The following is a 24,947-nucleotide window of genomic DNA, read 5'->3' as shown; positions in this document are numbered from 1 at the left end:
TACATTATTGATATAAAAATAATATTAATGCATATCATGTATTAACGTTACACTGACTAGTAAGAAGATACTTGGTCTATACTAGGCCATATATTACTTTAAAAGGCTATACTAAAGATGTGACCAAGAGAATACTAAATATTGATGGCCAAAAATAAAACCACATGTTTAATAATAAGATATCCTAGAGTTTAATTTATTCATAAATGTATTATCTCAAATATCTCCATGTGTCTTATAATAAAGACATTGCGCTTTTGCGAACATGTATACACAGAACACACACATGCACTCCCCCCCAAAAAAAAATTGGCACCAGAATTGCTAAATCAACATATTGCTAAGAAATACCCTATTAATCATATTAATCATGCCCAGTATTTCCTAGTTGAACCACAGACAATTACAATGATCTAATACATATCAATTTTACTGAAGACAATGTTGAAAAAGCACTATGCAATCTAAAACCATCTCTATTTATTGGACCGGAGGGAATATGTGCCTACTTCTTAAAAAAGCTATCCACTGCCATAGCCGAACCTCTGAGCATAATCTTTGAAAAATCTTTCAGGACCAGCTCCTTGCCAAAACTATGGTCACAAGCCACGGTCATCCCCATCTTCAAAAAGGGAAACCCCAGCCTAGTTGAAAATTACAGACCAATCTCTTTATGCTGCGTCACCTGTAAAGTCATGGAATCAATTATTAACCAATCCATCATCCTCCACTTAGAAAGATACAACCTATTCTCTAATAAACAATTTGGTTTCAGGAAAAAACTATCATATAATCTGCAACTCCTACACTGCAAAAACGTATGGATTACACAACTCGATCAGGGCAAAGCAATAGACGCAATCTACATAGATTTCTGTAAAGCCTCTGATTCAGTGGTACACGACAAACTACTTCTAAAACTAAAATCTTACGGTATCTCTGGACACCTGCATAACTGGATAGAAGCATTCCTGTCAAACAGACAACAAATGGTCAAAATTGGAAGCGTCCTATCAAATTCTGTACCTGTCAACAGTGATGTCCCCCAAGGCAGTGTTCTAGGACCAATTCTTTTCATACTCTACATAAATGACCTCTATGATCATATCAAGAGCAACTGTGTTCTCTTCGCTGATGATGTAAAGCTATTCAACACCGCAGACAATACTGCTACCCTTCAAAAAGACCTCGACTATGTATCAGAATGGTCAAACAAATGGCAATTTCAAATCTCAATAAATAAATGCTACATATTGGCAAAAAAAAAATCAGAAAATAAAATGCAGGCTGAATAGTCAAGACCTTGTTGACGATCCAAACTCTGTCAAGGATCTTGGAATACTCATCTCAAATGACCTAAGTGCTAGAGCCCACTATAACTACATAGCCAAAAAAGGTGTTAAGAGTTGTTAACCTAATCTTATATAGCTTTTTCTCTGGTAATATTACACTAATAACTAGAGCATACAAAACATTTGCTAGACCAATACTCGAATACAGCTCATCAGTCTGGAACCCACATTACGTATCTGATATTAACACAGTTGAGAAAGTCCAGAAATGTTTCACAAGAAGAGTTTTCCACTCCTCTACTCATTGCAGAATACCTTGTCACCAGACTTGAAATTCTAGACCTAGAAAACCTAGAACTACGTCGCCTTCAGTCCAATCTAAGTATAGCATATAAAATTATACATTGCAATGTCCTACCAGTCAATGAATACTTCAGCTTCAACCATAACAACACAAGAGCAAACAGTAGATACAAACTCAAGGTTAATCCAGGAAATACAACTTCAGCAACAGAGTGGTCAATGTCTGGAATACTCTACCTGACTGTGGTTTTTTCCCCCAAACCCCAGAAACTTTAACCTTAGACTGTCTACTATTAACCTCACCCCTTTTCTAAGAAGTCTGTAGGGGGCATGCATAAGTGCACCAATGTGCCTACCATCCCTGTCCTATTGTTTCTTTTATATATATATTATTTTTCTTATATGTATCCATGTATTCATAACTATGTTTTACTTATACCCATTATCTTGTAAGCAATTGACAAATAAATAAATAAATAAAATAAAATAAACTCAGCTATTTGTAGCAAGAGCATTGCTTGATACATTAGCAAAACTTTTATAGTTGCTTAATGTTTAGATCTTTGGCTGTCAAACATTTTCTCACAAGACAGAGCTCCAGTCTGGCTACTATGCTTTGTTTTTAAAAATCAAACTAATTGTGTAAAACATGTAAAGGAAAGAATACTCCTGAATTTCTTTGCCTGGAATACTGTTCTTAGACGTCTGGTTAAAACAAAGACAGATTATAGGCTTACAAAACGTATTGACTGACAAGCCACTGCTACACCAAACAATTGCTAGATGCAATATAAAAGGTCTATGAATATTCTAACGGATGACAGGTTTCAATGTAAAATATCCTGACCTAATCACATCCCTTAAAATTCCTTTTCGTACAGTTATTTACAAATAATGGTAAAGTCTTAAGATTTTATTCAAGCATACTCAAGCAGTGACATATGCTGCGAGAGTATTCTAACAGTATAGTAAAGACAGCAAACTAAAAATGCTTCACTGAATCCTTTTCAAGGAGGTCCAATTGTACATCTAAAACAAAGACTGTAGAAATGAAAAACATACCAACAGTCATCTGGAAAACATGATCATGCTAAGCACTTCAAATATGCAAGTTCAAACTCAGTTTCTGCACTAATCAACTTGTCAGTAAACATCTTTCTGGTCATACACCCACTGATACATTGATTTAATTATTTCATAAGTCGAAAAATGTTTACCATTTCTGAAGACTTTACTCACAGACAATTCTAAACATGCTATTTAACCAATTTGTTTTCCCCCAGATATGTGCATTATTATCCTTTAATTCTAACAGAATTATAATTCAAATGGTTACAATTTTTGTCTCTTCCAGAATTGATGCAAGTTTTTTTTGTTGGTTTGCAGTTCAGGTGATATTTCAGGGTGGGAATGATGAAAAGCAGTGGAAGAATTTCAGTTTTGGAATATAGTGTTTTCTATGTGCTTTTAAAATTCACAAAGTTTAACTTCAGAACTGTTGTAGCCTCTTCTGAGAGAGGTGTATGCAGCTTTTATAATGACTCATCACTTTTAAAACACCACTGTCAGCTATGAACTGAAAATGCAAGCACTTAATTACCACAGATAGCAGAAATCTAAGCAGCAACATCTGTAGTCAAAGATTTTCCTTCTTGCAGTTCAAATATTCAACATTTTAAAATAACCATCCGTCCCCACTGGGATGTCTTCCATATAAATTGACACTAATTCAACCGGGATTCAGCTGGTGGAACAACCGATCCAGTGAGCGTGCCCTTTGCATGCGTGTGCAGCATTTGCAACTCATCTTCTGCTGCAAGCCCTGTGTGTAAAACAGCTGATGCATGGCAATCCGCTGTGTCGTGCAAAACAGCTGAGCTGGAAAACCTGGAAATATAGCACAGACTAGGTGCTGGGTGGGCCAAACAGCTGATCGTCTGAGAGAACCGGTTTTCTCCTAGCTGATCTTTGGAGCTACTGGTTCACTCGAACTGGCCCAAACCAGCAGAATCCCACCCATGAAGTATAGCTGCTATCATTAGAGACATTTATGCCTTCCACAATAGCCAATAAGCATTTTCATTATAATTTCATATTTAAAACATTTGCAGACCAACACTATATGCAAACTGAATAAATACGGTATATGTTATGAAAATAAAATCTGCCTTACACACTAATCACCTAAGGAATATTTTGCTAAAATGATACATTTTCAGCCAAATGCTTTTATATATATAGGTTTCAGAATAACGTTTTCAGATAATACGTATCAGCCAATTCTAAAACTTGTATGTGGATTTATTGTTCAGATATAAATTACAGTAAAGTGCCTTTAAAAAAATGTTTCTTTATGAAAGTGAAAGGCAGTATCTCCCCCCCCACTTTAATTGAAACAGTTATATTTCAGTGGCTCACAACCCTAAAATACTATAGTCAGCCATGTGAAAACAAAACCGAAAAACAAAATAACTGGTACCATTGCAGAATTTGCCTCTTAAATTTGAAGGGGTGCATAAAAGCACCCTAAGGATTTAAAGGCAAAAACCCATTCTACTTTATGCCTTCTAGCGTCGAGAAATGTTGGCTGTTTTTCAAAGATTTTAGATTCCTGAAAATTAAGTACCACTTGAATTCATTTGCAACAGTAAAATATACTATTGCTCAGTCCAATAGGGGCTTGTGATATTCCATCATCATCATCAATGTAGAGGAGTATGGGGAATTTGAGCCGTTAAATTTAGGAGTACAAAAATATGGGGCCATTATTGAACTTGACATATAAAGCGTGAAGGGAAAAGAATATTTTCTGAACAATTACAATATTGTGTCAGAGGAAACCCTGAGACTTCACTCATAAAATTGTGTTAGAATATAACTTCAGTATTAGTAAAAGAACGTGCAGTGTTATTATTGTAGTTATAGTTGGTCACATAGCCAGATACTTAGATTGGATTTGGCATTTTTGTTCAACCTATTAAGACCTATTATTCTATTATGCACAATGTGAAATCACAGCTTTTAAGTAGTGTTGACCATGCCTCTTCTAATGTTTACTACACATTTCATGTACATCCACCAATTGTCTTCCACTGCTTATTTTTTCTATAAAGATTGTAATGTTTTACTGCCAGTCGTTGTTTCCAAACATTTGATGATCCAACTATGTAGTAGTGAATCAAACATCTTTTTTATAATCAATTCAGACATGTAAATTGGGTTTTGCAATTCTCCAAAACCATTTTATCAGTTTTATTTTTGTATCTTTGCTTTTCCTTTTATTTACTTTCTATAGTACTGGAAGGATGTATTTTTCCAAGATTATTTAGAACAATCTTAATCTTGGATTATGTATTATTCTGCATGTAATTTAAAAACAGTAGGCAAGCATGTTGTTTCCTGATTTTGTTCCTTTCACTCGTTCTTTTAGAACCAGTATGTTTTGTCAGTTATTAACCAGTTGCTGACTTTTTAATGCAATGCTTTATTAAACTATCTAGCTGTAATTGGATGTAAACTAGTCAGATATCTGAGCCATGCAATGGATATTTCCAGGAAATGTCATTTTTAATCACCTCCACTCAGTTAACCATTTTTGCTATAATTAATACTTGCATTTGATTTTTACTAAATTCATCTTCACATTCTTCTATCTATCCAGTATTTTCATTATAGCATTTTTGAAATGTCCACAAACCTATTTGAAACTGAATTCTTTTTGCTTGGTTTTCTATTTTCAGAATTTTATTGCCTTTTATACTTTGGTTGAATTGCCTGGTTTGACTGAACTTGTTGATTTTGATTAACTTGGATTATTTGTGCCTGATAGTGTTTGATTTTCCCAGCGATTGCTGTTATTTGCTTTATGATTTCCCCCCAAAATGGTGCTAAATTAATTTTATTAAACTTGTCTTGATTCTTACATTCTTACATTCTTGAATTTTTGCTTCTCTATACAATTTAAACTATTTGTATATCTTAATTTCTTTATCTTGTCCTTTAGTCTGATCTTCTACTTAAATATGATTTTGGTTTTGGTTTTCTAATTTCAGTAGTGATTTCTTTGGTAACTGGCACTGTTGTACTTATTCGTACCCATCATTATGGGTGCTAGGTCTCTTTTGGGAGACTACTTTCAATACTGGAAGTCTTGTCTTTCTATTGATAATTCTGCAAATGCCATCATCTTCCATTTTTTTCCTTTGTGAATGGGTCAGTTCATAGGTTGTGTTAGTGTAGACCCTATTGTATTACTCCTTCTAAGTAATCATCTCTGTAATTCACAGCAGCTTTCTTCTACTTTTTGAATGGTTGTTACTGTATCTGGGTTTTCATTTTCACAATTTTTCACATTCTCTTCCCGTTCTGCATCCTTTAATATTTTATTTCTGTAATGAAACTCCTTTTATCTATTAAATTTCGTTCAATGGCATTTTAGTGTGGATAAATTCTTTTCCACAGTTCAAACATCCACTTTAAGTAGGCCAGCTTAGTTGGTTCCAATTTATCCTTGCCAAGTGATAATGGTGTATTTTTCAAATACAGTATACTTTTGTCTGCAGTTGTTCTTTCAGTAATCCTACAAGGCTAAGCCCTGGTTGCTCAGCCATAGTTCCTGAGTCCCATTCCCCTTTTTCAACAGATGTCCTGGAACTCTAACATCTGACACAGCAATAAGCAATCTGGTACAGGATTCTTTTTCTGGTTTCTGACTATTAAAAGTTCTTGGATATACTTAGTCTGGCTCTTCTGCTAATACTTGCCTGGGATGGGTGACTTTTCTGATCAAATACATTACCTGCCAGCATAGATCTCAACTTTGTCAGAACATCACAAGCCCCCCCCCCTCATGACAAGTGGAGATCCATGGAGGGGTTATTTTATTTGCTTATATTATTCAGCCCAAATTTTTTGTGCTTAAGCGAGGCATTTGTTAAGTAAGTTTTGCCCCATTTTATAATCTTTCTTGCCATAGCTGTCACTGCGGTTGTGAAGTTAGTAATATGACTGTTAAGTGAACTTGGCTTCCCCATTAACTTTCCTTGTCAGAAGGTCGCAAAAGGGGTTCACATGACCCTGGGACATTGCAACCATCACAAATACATGCCAGTTGCCAAGTGCCTGAATTTTGATCACACCGCCATGAGGACGCTGATGGGTATGTGAAAAATGCTCACGTCAGTTTTTCAGTGTCATTGTAACTTTGAATGGTTACTAAAAGAATGGTTGTAAGTTGAGGACTACCTGTATGGAGCCCTTCCCACAGACCAGGACTAGGTAGATTTTATTTGACGGTGTTAAAGATATTGTTGCAGGATGTCTATTTTTGAGCTCCCTTTTCTTAATCCTGGCTGTTCTGTTGCTGTCCAATATTGGGGCTTACAGTTCAAATGTTTAACATATAATTTGCTAACCTTCAGGAGAGACTCAGAGACCTGCTTGCACAAATCGTTCTATTTCCCTTTATATACATTTGTATTATTGCCAGCCCCACATATTGGAATATACCATTCTGATCAATAAATGTCAACAGAGATACTAGCTGAAGCCCCCTCTAGTTGGAATTCTTTATTATTATTTCAGGCAAAAAACAATCAACAACTACAGCTTTGCTCATCTTAAGCAATTGGTTTACTTCTTGCACAGAGACAGGGCACCAATTTTACTCCTGTCCCAGATTGATCTGATTCTCATTTGTGTTACTACTAGAGTCTATATAAAATACTCACAGATTTAAAATGCCACTTAATTGACAGACTGGAAGTAGGAGAGTGAGTGGTTTACCTACACTGGTAATTTGCTAGAAGTGAAGAAATCTTTCTTCTTGACACACTGAATTAATTTCTGAGTGTCTCCTTTTTGCCAGTTTTTCCCCTTTTTTTTAGGAGGGACTTACACTGAGCATTTAAGTTCAATAGGGAAAATATTGGTCCTCAGAAGATTATTTATTTTTTCTACTTGCAATCTGACATAACATTTTCAGTTGTGCACAATCCTGATCAAACGATTTTTTGTTCTTTATATTCCAATTTAAGTGAGACATTTGCTAAACTACATACTGTATCTGAACATGCTTTTAGAGAGTTGCCTAGCAAGTGCGCTCAAATTTTCTAAGGTAACTCTGGCTGCCAGTCATTCTATGACCATTTTTAAATTACTTTTGTTCCATCTATTCATACCTCTGCGGTTGTTTTTTGCAACTATGGGGCGCCAATTGCATCTGTTCTTACAGATCGATAGAGGGATGACATAATTAGTATTAGGGGAGTGGGGATAACTGTATAATTGAGAACCTACCTCTATCCAGTGTAAGGCATTTAGGAGATTACATGACAGATGGAAGGGTTGACTACTGATCTTCTCCCTGACCCTCCCCACCCCGAAAATAAGCATATTCTGCAGTGTGATCTCCGTTTACGGAGCCATTGAGTTTTATATTACATATTCTGACAATAAAACACAATTACACTGTTTTAGCAAAAATATATATTCTTTTAAGGCATCTTAGAGGTCAGTGACATATTATTCCACTTCTGTTGCCAGTATCAAATGACAGCTTCATTACCAATATTTATGAATGTGCCCCGACTTCATGTTCTCCTTGCCTCCCCTACCATGCTGCACTCTATGTGGAACAGAAATTTATGTTAATATTGTCAATGCAATTCCATTAGCAGAACTGGGATCAGTGGGATTGACTTTTTGGCAATAGTACATATAATATGTTTAGGATTTAAATCTAAATGGCATATTCAGTATATTGAAGCAGTGCAATCCAAAGGCATTTGTATTCTTAGCAGTCCTTGTAATCAGTAATTTTTTCCTGAAACTTGGAGGAAATGTATGAGTAGAAGGATAGTATAAGTAAACTTATTGAACAAAGCTGAACTGCAAGTATGCATATTGAGTGATAGTGCCTTAATTCTAGGTATTATCCTTTCAGTGATGTTTAATACTGTCAATAACCAGGAGAATGATTCTTAACATTTTTGTTGGGCTTCTTCCATAGATTGTAAACAATTGAATAAATTTAAGTTATCTAAAATGGCTTCTGGAGTAAAACAGAAGCCTTTTGGTTTTCTGGATACTTACCAACTTAAAGAATTTTATTTCCCATGGACTTGTAATTTAAAAACTAGAGATATACATGTATTACTATGACTCATGTTGAAACTTTGATTTTACACTTCAAGTTTCAGAATATAATTTTATGCCTATATAGCGGTACTTTAAAATACATGTTCTGAGAGTACAGTTTTAGACAGTTTCTGGAGATTATAATATTTCAGAAAGAAGCAGAACCCTAATGAAATGGGAATCTCACAAACATAAACCTTGGAAAATAATACTGAATATTCTAATCTCCCTCTTCCATCTCCCTCTCTTCATTATACTGAAGTCACAAAACTGCATTCAACACAAAGAACTGAGAAGTTGCACCAAAAAGCAGGAATCGTGAGAAAAGGTAGCTTGGAATTTCTACGTCAAAACATTTAGTTGTAAATACTTATTTGGCAAAACATCCATGAAATTATTTCCAAACATGAAAAGATAGAACAAAGATAATTAAATAAAATACACTTTAAAATTAAATTTTCCTTTCACTTAAATATATTTAACTTTCAATAATAATTTCAAATTTTCTTTTGATAAATTTTGGCACAGTATATCTCTAGGTACCACAAATACAAATACAAAATGCTCCTAGGGAAGATTTTTCATTTCAAAGCTAACGATAATCAACTTTTATTTAATTTGTTTCAATTGAATCTTTTACTTAAAAGAAAAATGTATTGTAATTAAACATAAGCAGCACTACAGATGCTTTTAAGAAATGATGTCTATCATACTTAGCCAATAAAAAGGAGAATGGCCTAAATAAAACAGAGCCTAAAAAAAGAATACTTATACCTTAAGTTTACTCATCTGTGATTTTGCAGTCATTTGTGTATGACTCATGGATGAATTTGATCATTTCATAAACTGGTTGCAATATGTACTTGTTCACCTGTATCAATCTCAGTCACCTATAGATCAATGGTGGCCTTCAAATACCATGCAACTCCCCAGTCACCTATTTTCAGCTCTGATTCTCACATTATGGTACTGAAAGCAAATTTTTAGAAACATATTAGGTCTATGTGCTCCAAAGAGGCAGAAATGAAAGTCACACACAGACTATAGGGTAAAGCGTTTCTGACCCACCCATTCATCCAAGAGCTCCTGCACCTGTTCATGGACAATTATTTTTTGCCAGTAAATAAGTCCTACTCTGTTTTCTTGACATATATCATAGACATATAGCTGAACTGTGTGGAAAGCCTGTAGGCTATATGTAGTCTCTCAGGAAGAACTACAATTCGTCTTTTTTCTTCTTCTCTTATTTGAGGATTAGAGTTTTGGCAGGGGGTAAATTAGGCTTAAAAGTATTCATTATTCCCATTCTCATTCCCAAAATAATGCCAGTTTTTCAGATTTGGAGAAGTTTAAAGATTAATGCTGATTCTTGAATCCTTTACAATCTTTGTAAAAGAAAAGAAAAAGAAAATCCTGAAATAAACAAAAATTTCAGCCCTGCCAATCTGACTGAGATCACATCATTGCCCTGCCCACTTATCACTCTCAAATAGGAAAGATACGGGATAGCAGCATACTGAAAATACAGGTGAAACTTGAAAAATTAGAATATTGTGCAAAAGTTCATTTATTTCAGTAATGCAACTTAAAAGGTGAAACTAATATATGAGACAGACTCATTACATGCAAAGCAAGATAGTTCAAGCTGTGATGTGTCATAATTGAGATGATGATGGTTTACAGCTCATGAAAACCCCAAATCCACAACCTCGGAAAATTAGAATATTGTGAAAAGATTCCATATTCTTGGCTCAAAGTGTCCCACTCTAATCACCTAATTAAGCCATAACACCTGCAAAGGGTTCCTGAGCCTTTAAATGGTCTCTCAGTCTGGTTCAGTAGGAATCACAATCATGGGAAAGACTGCTGACCTGACTGTTGTGCAGAAAACCATCATTGACATCCTCCATAAGGAGGGAAATCCTCAAAAGGTAATTGCAAAAGAAGTTGGATGTTCCAAAGTGCTGTATCAAAGCACATTAATAGAAAGTTATGTGGAAGGGAAAAGTGTGGAAGAAAAAGGTGCACAAGCAGCAGGGATGACCGCAGCCTGGAGAGGATTGTCAGGAAAAGGCCATTCAAAAGTGTTGGGGACTTTCACAAGGAGTGGACTGAGGCTGGAGTCAGTGCATCAAGAGCCACCACACACAGACGGATCCTGGACATGGGCTTCAAATGTCGTATTCCTCTTGTCACGGTGCTCCTAAACAACGATGTCAGAAGCGTCTTACCTGGGCTAAAGAAAAACAGAACTGGTCTGTTGCCCAGTGGTCCAAAGTCCTCTTTTCTGATGAGAGCAACTTTTGCACCTCATTTGGAAACCAAGGACCCAGAGTCTGAAGGAAGAATGCAGAGGCACACAGTGCAAAATGCTTAAAGTCCAGTGTGAAGTTTCCATAGTCTGTGTTGATTTGGGAGCCATGTCATCTGCTGGTGTTGGTCCACTGTGCTTCATTAAGTCCAGGGTCAACGCAGCCATCTACCGGGAGATTTTGGAGCACTTCATGCTTCCTTCCGCAGACGAGCTTTATGGCGATGTTGACTTCATTTTCCAGCAAGACTTGGCATCTGCCCACACTGCCAAAAGCACCAAAACCTGGTTCAATGACCATGGGATTACTGTGCTTGATTGGCCAGCAAACTCGCCTGACCTGAACCCCATAGAGAATCTATGGGGCATTGCCAAGAGAAAAATAAAGACATGAGACCAAACAATGCAGAAGAGCTGAAGGCCGCTATTGAAGCATCCTGGTCTTCCATAACTCCTCAGCGGTGCCACAGGCTGATAGCTTCCATGCCATATTGCATTGAGGTAGTAATTGCTGCAAAAGGGGCCCAAACCAAGTACTGAATACATATGCATGCTTATACTTTTCAGAGGTCCGATATTATTCTATGTACAATCCTTGTTTTATTGATTGCATGTAATATTCTAATTTTCTGAGATTGTGGATTTGGGGTTTTCATGAGCTGTAAGCCATAATCATCAATTATGACAAATCACGGCTTGAACTATCTTGCTTTCCATGTAATGAGTCTATCTCATATATTAGTTTCACCTTTTAAGTTGCATTACTGAAATAAATGAACTTTTGCACGATATTCTAATTTTTTGAGTTTTACCTGTACGACTTTGAAACTGTATCACTTGATTTGTATAGAGTTTTTCAAAAGTAGGAGGTGTGAGCCCTAAGGCAGCTTCTTAATAATTTTTGGTGGTCTGGCCAGCGGCCCTCCCCCACAAAAACCAAAACTATTAAAAGTGGTGGTATGGTTTCATGATAGTCTATCATTTTGAAGAACAAATCATACTAATATTCTAGTAATAAATTCAAGACTCATTACATTTTCATGATTTGGAGCACAGGAAAAGTCTCCCAAGCTTCAGAGCTTTATTCTCTTTCTAGCATCGACGCTACTTCCAGCAGCTGCCTTGATTTAAAATAATTTTTCCCCACCAAAATTCTTATATTTAGCAAGATTTACTGAAGTAATGGGAAGCTACTATAAAAATTCCAAAAACGGAATTAATTCAAATTAAAATCGATATATCTCTGTATCTACTATAGCAAAGATTTCCTGATTTTCTAACAGCCTTCCTGTGCAATGGCACAAGGCAGTTTTCTTTTTTGATAACACAGAAGTTTGTTGCTGCTAGTTTACATAATCCAGCATTCCACTATTATATATATATATATATAATCAAGATTCTGTCAAAATGACAAAATGTACATCATGTCATTATTCAAATTCTATCCCTTATGTACAACACTGTATGATCTGTATCTTTGCTCATTCCCTACCCATCCTATTTTATTTCTTCAGCATCTCATCAAGATAAAATAGAAACCTTAATTTAAAGCAATACTGCATTATTTGTATGGTATTATTTCAATATCCATTTTCCCCTTGCAATTGACTTCTGCAATAAGTTAGTTTTTAGAAATGGCATTTGGTTAAACCTACTAACTGTACTTTGTTTATAATCCTGAAAGAGAATTGCAAGCTGTAGATTGTGTTGCTAAATCCAGAAATAAGACTCACTTAAACAGAGTTAAATTAATCCTAAGTAATTTAGAGTTACATCAGGATTAAACACAACTTTCTCTGAACAGGTGGTTTTAGCATAAGTTGTAAGTTGTATTCTAACTGTTTTATTCAATATATTCTATATGATCATTGGGGGTACTATCTAATGTGTTTTTGCCAAATGTATCGTTGCCAATCCTAGATCATATTTTTTTAAAAATTGGATTGTATCTAATTTCCATCACAATTACTGACACAAAAACAATTCCACCAGAAGCTTCAGACTGTAATTTCTGGCATTATAACCACCTAGAGTGGTTAGAATAAGTAAGTAAGATCCAAAGTAAGATATGCAGTATACAAATAATAAAATACATACTACTATTCTCTGATATATTTCAATGTGCAGTGTCCACAATATATATCTTGCCATTTTTTTTACATTTCTGTTCTAATTACTGCCAGAAAAATCAAAGTCCCCAAAATAAAAATATTATTTGTCACTTTAGATCTTCTCAGGAAATCCTGTTATGATGGGATGACTTGGAAACTTTAACGACCTATGTGAATTCTTTACAGTGTGGGAAGCCCCTACCACAAGAAGAATGAAATGTTTTGGGGAATATTAAAAAAGGCAGAATATTGTATTTCCCTAAAGGAGAAATGGAGGAACATGTTTTTAGTAGCAGGAAGCAGTCCCAAAGTCTTTCTTAATAGCCCACAGCAGATGCCAACACTTAAGATATAAAGAGCTTTTTGAAAGAGGAAGACAAGTATCCAGATAGCTGTATTCATAAGCAAAGCAAATACTGCAGCCAGAAATCCATTCAAGACAGGATATTTTGAAACTCCCTGCAGCTAAGTCTGAACAAAGGCAGAATGGTAGGATTAGAAGCAGCCCCTCACCCAAGAACCAACACAGGATGATAGTCATTAAACCACAATAGAAATTGCCCAACACCCTTTCAGAACACAAACCCCTTCATTGCACCATCCCAGAGCAGTCCAAATTTCACCGGGGAGCTCAGATAAACAATAAGCCAGAGGTTGACCAGATTATCTCAGACAAACACCTAGGATTTGCATTTCCTCTTTTGCCTGTAGAGCCAGCTATGACCCCTACATAACCACTACATGACCTCATAGGAATCTGACAACAGCCAATAGAATATTAAAGGACATGTTCTTGCACAGGAGCAGGAAGCTCAAATACAAAACCCCAAAAAGGTATAACACCCCCCCCCCACTCTCAACTCCATTTTGTAAGCTGCACCAGAACCATAAAAGCTGGTAGTTCATTAAACCATCTTCCCAATCAGCCTCCATGTTTCCATTGTCTTTTTTTCCCAGCTTGAAACTGAACCAGATGGATTTTCCTTCCAACAACAGTAAAGGGTCACCCTTGCAGGGAAGTTCAAAAGACAAGAAATGAAGTTAAGCGGTAATTCATAATGTGGATAAGAGAAAGCTGGGATCTACAAGGCATAAGAAAGGCCACCCATGTAGAAGGAATCCCAGAATCAAATAAAGAAGCCAACTGTATGGACGTGGCAGAAACAATTACCCAAGTCTGGGTGCTAAAAGTTTAGCCTCTCAATTTGGATAGCAGTCCTCTAGTTACTATAAAGCATCCCTCTCACAGTACCTGGAGGTTGTTAGGGGCTGGATGGGGAGCAACGGGTTGAAACTAAACCCTTGCAAGTGGCTCTGGGTTTGGGGTTCATTGGCTCAGGGAGAATTGCCACCTTTAGTCTTGGATGGGATGGCACTACCCCAAACAGACCCTATGCATAATCTAGGGGTTTTCCTAGACTCACAACTCCTGCTCAAAGAGCAGGTGGCAGTCATGGCCAGGAGGGCCTTTGCGCAACTGCAAGTTGTGCACCAGATACGCCCTTTCCTGGACCAACTCTCACAGTCACTCATGCCCCGGTCACTTCCCATCTTTATTGTTGCAACATGCTCTACATGGGGCTGCCCTTGAAGAACATCCGGAAGTTCCAGTTGGTGGAAAATGCAGCAGCCCGCATGGTTTTGTGCAGACCCCAGTATGCACATTTCACCTCTCCTGCGGGAGCTGCATTGGTTGCAGATTTGCTTCCAGGTGCAATTCAGAGTGCTGGTTGTCATCTTTAAAGCCCTTCATGGCTTGGGACTAGGATATCTGAAGAACTATCTCTTGCTGGTCATATCTACCCGACCCATCAGAGCAGGAGGGCAGGGAATCTACGGGTCCCATCGATATGAAATCAGATTATTAATGTAAGGTTAATGAAGAAAACAAAAATAGGTGGCTTCTCTTTGCTTTATAAACTACAGCAATGCCTTTGATAGTGTCAATCATGCCAAAATACAACTTGTCTATGTCCTAATTCTCCCTATATACCAATGACTGCATTTCAAATGATCCATCTGTTAAAATACTGAAGTTTGCAGATGATACAACAGTTATTGGTCTCATTCGAGACAACAACGAATCCACATACAGACAGGAGGTTGCATAACTTGTCTCATGGTATAACTGGAACAATCTGGAACTGAACACACTCAAAACTGTAGAAATGGTGGTAGACTTTAGGAGAAATCCTCCCATACAACCACCTCTTACAATAACCAGACAACCAAGTATCAACAATAGAGACCTTCAAATTTCTAGGTTCTGTTATATCACAAAACCTAAAATGGACACCCAACATTAAAAACATCATCAAAAAAGCACAACAAAGAATGTTCTTTTTGTGCCAATTCAGAAAGCTCAAACTGCCCAAGGAGCTGCTGATACAATTCTACAGAGGAATTATTGAGTCTGTCATCTGCACCTCTATAACTGTCTGGTTTGGCTCTGCAACCCAACAAGGAATACTAGGAAACAGTCAATATAAAGGATACAAGCGACAGTTAGTCATACAGTCACAAGTGGGAGGGGATGGGTGATAAGGAGTGATGAGAAGATTAATAGTAATAATGCAGACTTTAAAATATAATTCCCTCAACACTGTCCACTATTTACAAAGTCTGCACTATTACTATTAATCTTCTCATCACTCCTTATCACCCATCCCCTCCCACTTGTGACTGTATGACTGTAACTTTGTCGCTTGTATCCTTTATATTGACTGTTTCCTAGTATGATTTGATTGCTTATAGTACCCTGTGACTATTAAGTGCTGTACTTTATGATTCATAACTCTTGACAAATATATCTTTTCTTTTATGTACACTGAGAGCATTTGCACTAAGACAAATTCCTTTTATGTCCAATCACACTTGGCCAATAAGTAATTCAATTTAATTCAATTCTAATATTTGGTTATTCTTCTAAAAAATATTTACAATTGAATAAAAAGCAACCCTAAAGACTGAGGTTAGAAAAACAGCGGTTCAGAATAGCAAGTGAGAAAAGAATATCTAACCTGTTTCCAAAAAAATATGACCTACCCTGACAGTAAGCCCTAGCTTGATTTTTACACATACGCCCAATATAAGCCCTACCCACAATTAAGATCCCACCCACTTGAGTGCATGGGTAAAATTTAAGCTAGGGTGAGGATGGGAGGGTGGAGCTGCCCTACTTACCTTTGGACAGTTGTAGCCAGGCCTCCCACACCCCAACACCTGCCTTGCTGGCCCACTTCTCCTGCAGCTGGCAAGGCTTTCCTGAAGGCCTCTGTAGCTGATAACAAAGCTGTGGATTGATCCAGGGCTCTGTTATCAGCTATGAAGGCCTTCAGTAAAGCCTTGCCAGCTGCAGAAGAACAAGTTCCTGAAGGCTTCTGACAGTGAAAAGGAAGCCAGGGGCGACACACACAAGTGAGGTTAGTCAGTGGAGGACATTCCCCAATATTAGACCTGGTGCCTTTTTTGGTAGCAAAAAAAAAAAAGACAGGATCTTATTTTGGGGGTATTATTCCTATAGTTATTTAACTCAATACAGCAAATGTTATAAAAAATGTTATAAAAATGTTACAAGAGTATAACAGCTCAAAAATAGATCAAAAGTCCAAAACAAGGATAAGTTTGAGATATGTGTGCAATACCATTTTGTTAACCAAGTTTAAAAAATTCATTATGAAATTCCCTTTTGATTTTATATTCTTAACATGAATATTAAAGATAAAAATGTGAACCAGTATACTCAATTATTAAATATAGGATAAAGTGTCAACAAAGATCATAATAGTTTAAACAATGGTCCTCTCAGTGGCAATGTGTCCGTGAAATCTGGATATTGAGAAAAAATGGTAGATAGTTGTCAATCTTAAATAAAGGATCCAAAGATAGAATGAAAAACCAGCTAGCCCATCCTGCAGTAATGCTTCCTGAATGCAATAATTAGCAAACAGAAACTTACCTATTTTTCTTTATGTGATGCTAGCAGATGATGGGCTAGAATATGACTATACTTGGTAGATATAAGGGGAACAGAAAAGGGGTAATACAATGCATAAACAGACCAAAAAATGTATAAAACTGTCCATGATTTAGATTATAACTTGAGGTAGGTCAAAACAGTATTTATCCATGCAGTCACAAAGTCACCTTTCATTTGATGGCACCTAACTAATTTTTGAAGGTGTAGTAAGGCTATCCTTGCAAACTAGGCAATCACATTTTAGACTACTGTTATGCAAATACGAACATTGTGGTTAGTTTATGGTTACGTGCATAAGAAACAGACAATAAGTTTGAATAAACCATGGTTAAAGTATTTATAGGTAAACATGAGAAGCAAACTGAAACTGCTTTTATTTAGGTGATTAGACTAAACTTTTCCAGTGGTACTTACAACTACTTGACTCTCCGCTTTTAATCATTTCAGATCTATCTGTCTCTGTATATCAAGATTAGAAATGGGCAAAAATCCTGTTCCTTCTTTAATTTCTATGGGAAGTAATGACAGCATCAAGAACCTTTTTTATTGGGTATCTGCACCAATTTATTGCAAGCATGAACATAACCATCTGCTTGATGATCTGCAAATATGCACTTTAAATAGCCAAAGGAAGCTTCTGAAAAATATACAGTAGCTCTCCTCTTCATCCACTTTTAGGTTAGTGATGTACTACAGATGACTAATTTTGATATTGCTGATCTTCATGTATCTGCGTATTGTGCAACTGTCTACAAAGCTGACATTTTAAAATCCTAAGCAGCATTTTTGATGCCGAAAATTTCCCACCATATATCATTTAAATTAGAAAAATGCATATTATGAGACTGTAATCAGCACTTTTCTTGATCTGAGGAAATATAAGCTACTTTAACATTTGAAACTGTCACACCACTGTAGATGTTTGCTTTAATTCATCCATGTGAATTCTAACATACACCCTGAATGTCCCCTTTGTTCCTCATCTATCAAGTAATATACATAATCGCATTTTTTCATGGATGTTTTGGCATTTATGTCCACATACATTTTTCCAGCATCTATTCATCTCTAGAGCAGAAAGTCAATCTGAAGCAGTTGCTAAAAATATGGAAGGTCCAAATATTCAGTTATTTTTCTTAGTGCATGTAAATACATACAACAAAGATAGCAAGATAGAAAAGTAATGCCCTAGGTTAATATGCCGATAATCTACAGGTGTCAAACTGTCAGCCCATGGCACATGCAGGCCATGCCCCCCCAGCTCCACAAGGGGGGAAATGCCGCAACATGTAATGTGACAGCAACATGATGCTGCGAGTTTGACACCTGTGAGTGAATTAGGATTTTAACTGAGTCAACAATTTTAGTCATAAGTCGTGACAATTGTAAAGTAGGTGATCGCCTGACTGCACCTAATTTTATAACCTTTTATGCAGCAGTTGTTAAGTGGTCATTAAGCAAACCTACTGCTCGTTATGGGGCTGTTTTTTGGGATGGGTGGGTCATTTTGGGGGATATGTCATAACTTTGAACAGTTTTAAGTTGAGGGCTACCTGTACTTCATTTTAGTGAGGCTGTTCTTTTTTCCTTGGTATAAAGGTAAAGATAAAAGTTTCCCCTGTCCAGTCATGTCCAACTCTAAGGGGCTATGCTCCTCATCTCCATTTCTTAGCCAAGGAAGCCAATGTTGTCTGGAGACACTTCTGCAGTCATGGCCAGCATGACAATATGCAGAGGCACACAGAATGCTTTACCTTCCCACCAAAGTGATACCTATTTGTCTACTTATATTTTAAACAGCTAGGTGGCAAGAGTTGGGGCAAGTAACAGGAGTTCACCCCGTTGTGTGGTTCTTGGGTCTTGAACCAGGGCTTTCAGCTTTCCAGCCAACAAGACCACTGTCATAACTGCTGAGTCATTGGGCCCCGTTTCTTGGTATATGTAATTCAAACTCAGCTGTGTACAGATTTTTCTTGACACTGACAGGGTCCTTCAAGGGTACTTGAAAGCTGCAACTGCAAACTATGACAAAAACTGCTCTATTTATCTGTGTGATTTATATGGTCACTGATCTCACATAGGTGACTCTGGACAGTGTACAAAAATTAAGAACAAAAATACCTCACAACATATAACCCTGAAGCCCAAGAATAAACAAACAAACAAACAAACACACCAGCAGTAGCAGAGCTGATCTAAATTCCTGACCCAAAGGCCTGGAAAAACAGCCATGTATTCAATGCAAAACAGAGTGGAGGTCATCTGCCTCTCTGGAGGAAGTGCTGTTCCATAGGGCAGGTGCTCCCAATGAGAAGGTATGACTTCAGGGTTCAAGATACTGTTTGATAGAAGAGATTTAGAACATGCCCCTTCTATTAGATCTGGTGAGATGAGCAGAGACCGAGAGAAATAATCCTGCAAATAATTTCTAGTATTTCCCATCTCATTCTAAACACACTGGAACTATAATGGGTTCCCATATAATGGGTATGGAAATCCCAATGTATATGGCACTGGTGGCTAACCTTTCTGGACTCCTGTGCCAAAAATTGTGCATGCGCATGCACGCTCGCATGCCAGCACTCAGAAGGCAATGCGTGCCCCTCACGCCCCCTATGCATGCGCGCACAATCCCCACCCACCCTACCCCCACAACCCCCTTACCCGCACTGCGCCTCACAGCTGATTTTCAGCAGGTTTGAGGCCTTTTCGACCTCCCAGAGGCTCGAGGAAGGCTTCTGCAGGCTTTGCAAGCCGAAAAGTAGGCCCGTTTTGTCACTTCCAGTATTTCCGGAAAAACAGGAAGTGATGAAACAGGCCTAGTTTTCCGCCTGCGAAAGCCTTCCTCAAGCCTCTGGGAGGCTGAAAAAAGCCTCAAACCGGCCAAAAATCAGCTCTGAGGCGCATGCATGCGCAGTGAGGTAAGTTTGCTTGCAGCTTGTGTGCCAGCACAAATGGGTCTGCATGCCACCTGTGGCACTCGTGCCATAGGTTCACCCTCACTGGTATATGGAAACCATAAAGTTGGATAAGGATACCTTACTCTTCATTACGGGACCTAAATTATCATGGAGGTCATGATTAGAAATACACAGTATTTCTGAACAGAAGGAACACTGTAACATAGATTGTACACTTGCTTAATACTGTAATTTTAACAGCTACAATTTAGGACAGTGCCATTAGAATATAAATTGACTGTTCTTTAATTTAAAAAAAGATCTGCACAAACCCCATTATTAGAAACAGATATCCTAAGCAGATGGTCATCTGTTATTCAACAGATTTAAGTTCATACACCCACTATGTCATGGGTTGTTTAAATCATAACTTGTGAATATAAAAGTGCATATCTCACACTAAACCATTCATGGATGCATAATGTGCATCCTTACAGATGTTGCTGTAACTAGCACAGCCAGTAGAAAGTTTTGATTCAGTAACATCTGAAAGTCTCCATATTAGTAACCCATGCAACAGTTTATTATAAAAGTGGAACACGGATTAATACAAAGTACTTTTATTGAACCAAATAAATATTCAGAGAAAGAGTTGAGCAAACGATTTTCTAGTATTTGACACAATTTAGATATGTTTAGAATTATTTATTAGCATAACTCTGTGCCATCAGGGTTTTCTTTCATGTCACATTTCTAACCCATATACAGAAATGCTTATCATACTTTTTAGGAAAGAAATTTAAATCACCGCTCTCTTGTTTTAATTTTTATATTTTTACTGTTTTATATTTTCATTCTTATTGCAAAAACAAAAACTGAATATGCACTTTTTAAAAAATGCTAGTATAACCCTAATTGCTTTATTGGTTTTAAATAACAGGACAGTTTCAATCAAGTGTCAACCCCGATTATCTATGACACAAAACAATGTATGATTTGTTTTTGCTCTTGCTCTATACAGTAGTCTGGCTACAGCCTTCTCTAGAGTGAATATCCCTAGCCAAGACAAACCAAACAGATATAATAATAAAAACCAGTCATATGTGGGCACAGATACTGACCTTTTAGCTTCAAAGAATGGCTCAAAAGATAAACTATATGAAATAGCTGTTCATCTAAACATATACTAAGAGGGGAAAAAGAAAAGGGAATGCAAAGGCCCAGGACCATGCTTGTTGCGAAGAAGCTTGGCAGAATAAATCTGTGTAGCCTTCTGACTGTACCTGTGAAAGGCCTTGAAATCTAATAAGCCTCACCAGAAAAGGTTTCTGAGCAAGGCCCAGGATGGGGTGGCTTAGAATTCAAGACCACAGCTATTCTCTTCATTTTATTTTGCTTACCTATATTGCCTCCCACTTGCCCAAAGAGGAAATCTTTATTTTCCTTCCGTCTTCCCCCATATCGCTCTTCTCTGCTTTTATCCAAATTTTCACTTCAGTTTCTGAGCTACCAAGTCGGATGACAAATGTATTTGTTATAACAAGCAGGAATTGGGAGGGAAAAGGGCGAGCCTCCAAGAACCATTTCAGAAAAGAGCAGGGAGGGCACAAGGAGTTAATATTATTCCACAACACCCACTTTTTAGTTTTATCCAGCAGGGTTTTCCAACTAAACCCCAACACACACACACACAAATACCCCTCAGTTACCCTTTGCTCTCTCTTCAGGGTAGCAGCCAAGACATTATAATCAAATTATACTTAGCAGGAAAGGGGGGGGTGAAAGTTGAGGAACAAGAAAGGGAAGGCTTCATTTGGAAGCCTACCCACCTCATCCCCCCCAAGACATTTCAAACATATAGCATAAGCAGGCAGGCCAAACGGTGGCTGGCCTGAAGCAGTTACTCGAACCAGCCAACTTTGAGGGAGCCATCTCCAGTGACAGCAGAAACGCCAGAACTCAACTCCAGAGGAAAACATGAGGGGGAGAAGTGCGGGGGTTTCCATAACGGTAATTTTAGCAGAAGGGATACCCAGGGCCACGAGGGGACACTTTGGGTGGGTGGGTGGGGTAACTTAGTACCCCAACTTCACATGCCCTCCCCGGAAACAGAAGAGGGAGCCTTCCCTTGAGGGGAATTTCTGTTGGGCGAGCGGAATCTGCTCACTTCGGGGAGCGACTGTTGCAGGCAGCACCTTAACTGTCCCCCCCACCACCACCACCACCACCCGCCCCTCCCCTCACACGCTTCCCTAACCTACCTGCTGCAGGGGCATTTCCAAGCCTCACAATGCCCCCCCTCCCCTTCCCGACAGCTCCAAGAGTTGAGGATCGGGAAGGGCCGCGTGTCTGTGGGCGAGAGAGGCGGCGAGTCGGGCACAGGCGCGCACCCTGTTGTGTTATGTGTGCAGTTCTGTGTGGTTGCTCAGGCCAGAGGAAGGCTCTGGTGTGTCCCCCCTCCCCCCCCGCTCGGATCAGCGCCCCCTCCTTCCCTCTCTCTCTCTCTCTCCCTCCTTCGCCCGGCTCCCAGTCACAAACGCGGCCTCGGCGCACGTGTGCGAAACGTCACCACGGAGTCCGGGGGTGAAGCGAAAAAGCGACCAGCGGGGCAGAGAACCTTTCTCTTCCCCACGGCCATGCTGCCAGCTCAGGCCGTGAACCCCCACCCCACCCCCACCCCCGGCGAGAGGGACGTCGAAACCCGGCCGGCCTTCTGGCGCTTTCACACGAGCACGAGTTCTCCCGTGCCAGGGCGCTGCTTGCCAACGCCGGCCTCTTTGTTCCTGCCTTAAGGCAAGGCAAGGAGATTGCCCCCTCCCCCAGCAATCCCCACCCCCACCCCTTAATCGGAGGACGACTGCCACCCCCGAGGCTTACTTCGATTAGTTGGGGACGCCCTACTTGTCCCCAATGCCCCCTGTTGCCGGGCCATGGTGGCTTCCCGCCGGAGGAAAAGGAAAGAAAAAAAGATAAAAGTTTGCGGCGCTGGGGAGAAGCGTCCTGTACAAAAGCGGCCACGGCGCCCTTCTTTCAGGGAGCGCACCCCAGTCCCGCAGCGCAGAAAGGAAACGCAGCCCCCAGAGACCGGGAAGGAGGAATTACCAGGGATCGGCCTCCGCTTTCACTGGCGGGATGCACCAGCACCACCCGTCCGGCGGGCCCGTGCGGGGTGCAGCACAAGGAGGTGCCTCCTCCGCTCACGAGACTAGGCCGAGCGCCCTCCGCCGCGCCACAATCAGCCCCGGGAAAGCTGGAGCCCCAAGTCGCCCCCAGCGAGGATGCCCCGGAACTGCTGTGGAACTGAAGGAAAGAGCTGGCGGTGGCAGGAGCGAAACGAGCTGGGAGGCTGACGGCAACCGCGGGGCTCCCTCCGGAATCCATGGGAGCCGAAGCCGACCAAGGCGTGAGGCCGTGCGGGTGGAGTCCCCTCCGCATCCTTCTTGGGTGGATCTGCACCCGAAGCCGAGTCTCCTCCCACTACCCCTTTCGCTCGCCACCCCTTCCCCCCGGGCCTTCCCGAGTCTTTAGCTACTTAAGGCCCGGGCCCGGGCCGAAATGGTCCAGGTTGCAGATCCCGGGGAAGGGTCCAGCTTTAGGGGACGACGTTGCTAAGGCGAAGGAGCCCGCATTATGGGCAGATGCAGCGGATGGATTTTGCGGCCACTCCCGCTGTGTGGGGCTAGCTGGAAAATGGCTCCAGGAAGCGGCGGCAGCTGCCGCTGACAATGAATAAAGAGAAGGGAGAAGGGTTACGCGCCAAGAGCCTCCCGCGAAACTCAGATTTCCCGCTCGCTTTTCAAACCAGATTTGTATAGCCCCGCCCTTTCAGCGTGCCGAGCCTGGATCGTGAACTCATTGGTCTACTCCCTCTGCCAGGTCTCCCAATCGCGAGAGTCTTGGACACTTTGCCAGTTTCTCATTGGATCGTAAAGGCACGGGGTTGCCCTGTTTTGCATTGTCTTCGCCGATTGGTTGATTAGTTGGGGGATTCCCTTTCGAGATGCCGGGATTCCGGACTTTTAAAGCCAAGCCTCCCACCCTTCCTCTTCATTCCTTTCCGAAGTTTTCTTCTGGTTTGCCGGTTTGCACTCAAAACGAGTGCACTCAAAACGACAAGGAATTGAACTCAGTGGGTTGCTGGGATATTAAAAACAAAATCGCCGATACGGTTCGGAATAAATTAAATTGGAACGGCTGCATGAAGAATATTGTAATTTAGGCCATAATTAAACGTTTAATAACCTAAAGACTCATCCTTCCCTTTCCTTTGGTCATCTGATAGGTATCTGACTATTGTCGGTACATCGCTAAAAACTTTCGACTGCTAATAGCAGAAGCGAAAGTATCCCTTGGAAGAACAAATTCAAATTACGTTGCTTAAGAGTGACTTAAGCGTTTAAAAAACACCTCATTTTGTTTGGAAGATCTGTGGACAAATTGCTTTCTAGCATTCAAAGAGTTGGTGGACTCAGAATCAATGGCAATTTGCACTAGATTCTGTTTGACAGATTTCTGATTTAGACTGAAAAATATAGTGGAGCCCACATACCTGAATTGGATTTGTCATAGTTTGTGGCAGATATAAGTGACCCCAATCCTCTTTGTGTTGTGTGCCTTTCCTTTGAAGTTTTCTTAGCTTGATATCAAACTATTTGGAGTGCTGAAAGCCAAGAGCAATTGTGAAGAGCTCCAAAAGGATCCTTTTAAAATTGTAAATGTGAGCCATGTGCAGTTCAATAACATGGGGCAAATTCTTCCCCTCCCCCTTCACTTATACAGATGGAATCTGAGCTATCAGCAGCTAATCAGGAAAAAAAAATCTTAGGGTCATATTGGATAGCCAATTTATATGTTAAATCAACGTCTTGGTAAATGTGAAAAAACATTGTATGGTAGGGTTTATTAGAAAATGGC

The 24,947-nt window shown here is 39.4% G+C and overlaps 1 protein-coding gene across 3 annotated transcripts in view; it reads right to left on the bottom strand.

The window, feature by feature from the left end:
• E2F3 (E2F transcription factor 3) overlaps positions 1-24,062 on the bottom strand; it is a 37,955-nt gene extending 13,893 nt beyond the window's left edge. For 2 of the 3 annotated variants that reach the window (XM_087930942.1, XM_087930943.1), the window contains exon 1: positions 23,136-24,062. In XM_087930942.1, the coding sequence (XP_087787068.1) occupies positions 23,136-23,468 (333 nt within the window). In that variant the 5' untranslated portion in view covers positions 23,469-24,062. Of the gene's footprint in view, positions 1-22,294; positions 22,541-23,135 lie in introns of those variants that run through there. The other variant, XM_026699526.2, reaches the window with a different exon arrangement.
• Positions 24,063-24,947: the final 885 nt, after the last annotated feature.

This window comes from Pseudonaja textilis, chromosome 3 (genome assembly GCF_049901715.1).
Source record: "Pseudonaja textilis isolate UNSWEBS1 chromosome 3, rPseTex1.2, whole genome shotgun sequence".
NCBI lineage: Eukaryota > Metazoa > Chordata > Lepidosauria > Squamata > Elapidae > Pseudonaja > Pseudonaja textilis.
This window is presented reverse-complemented; position numbering and strand designations above follow the sequence as displayed.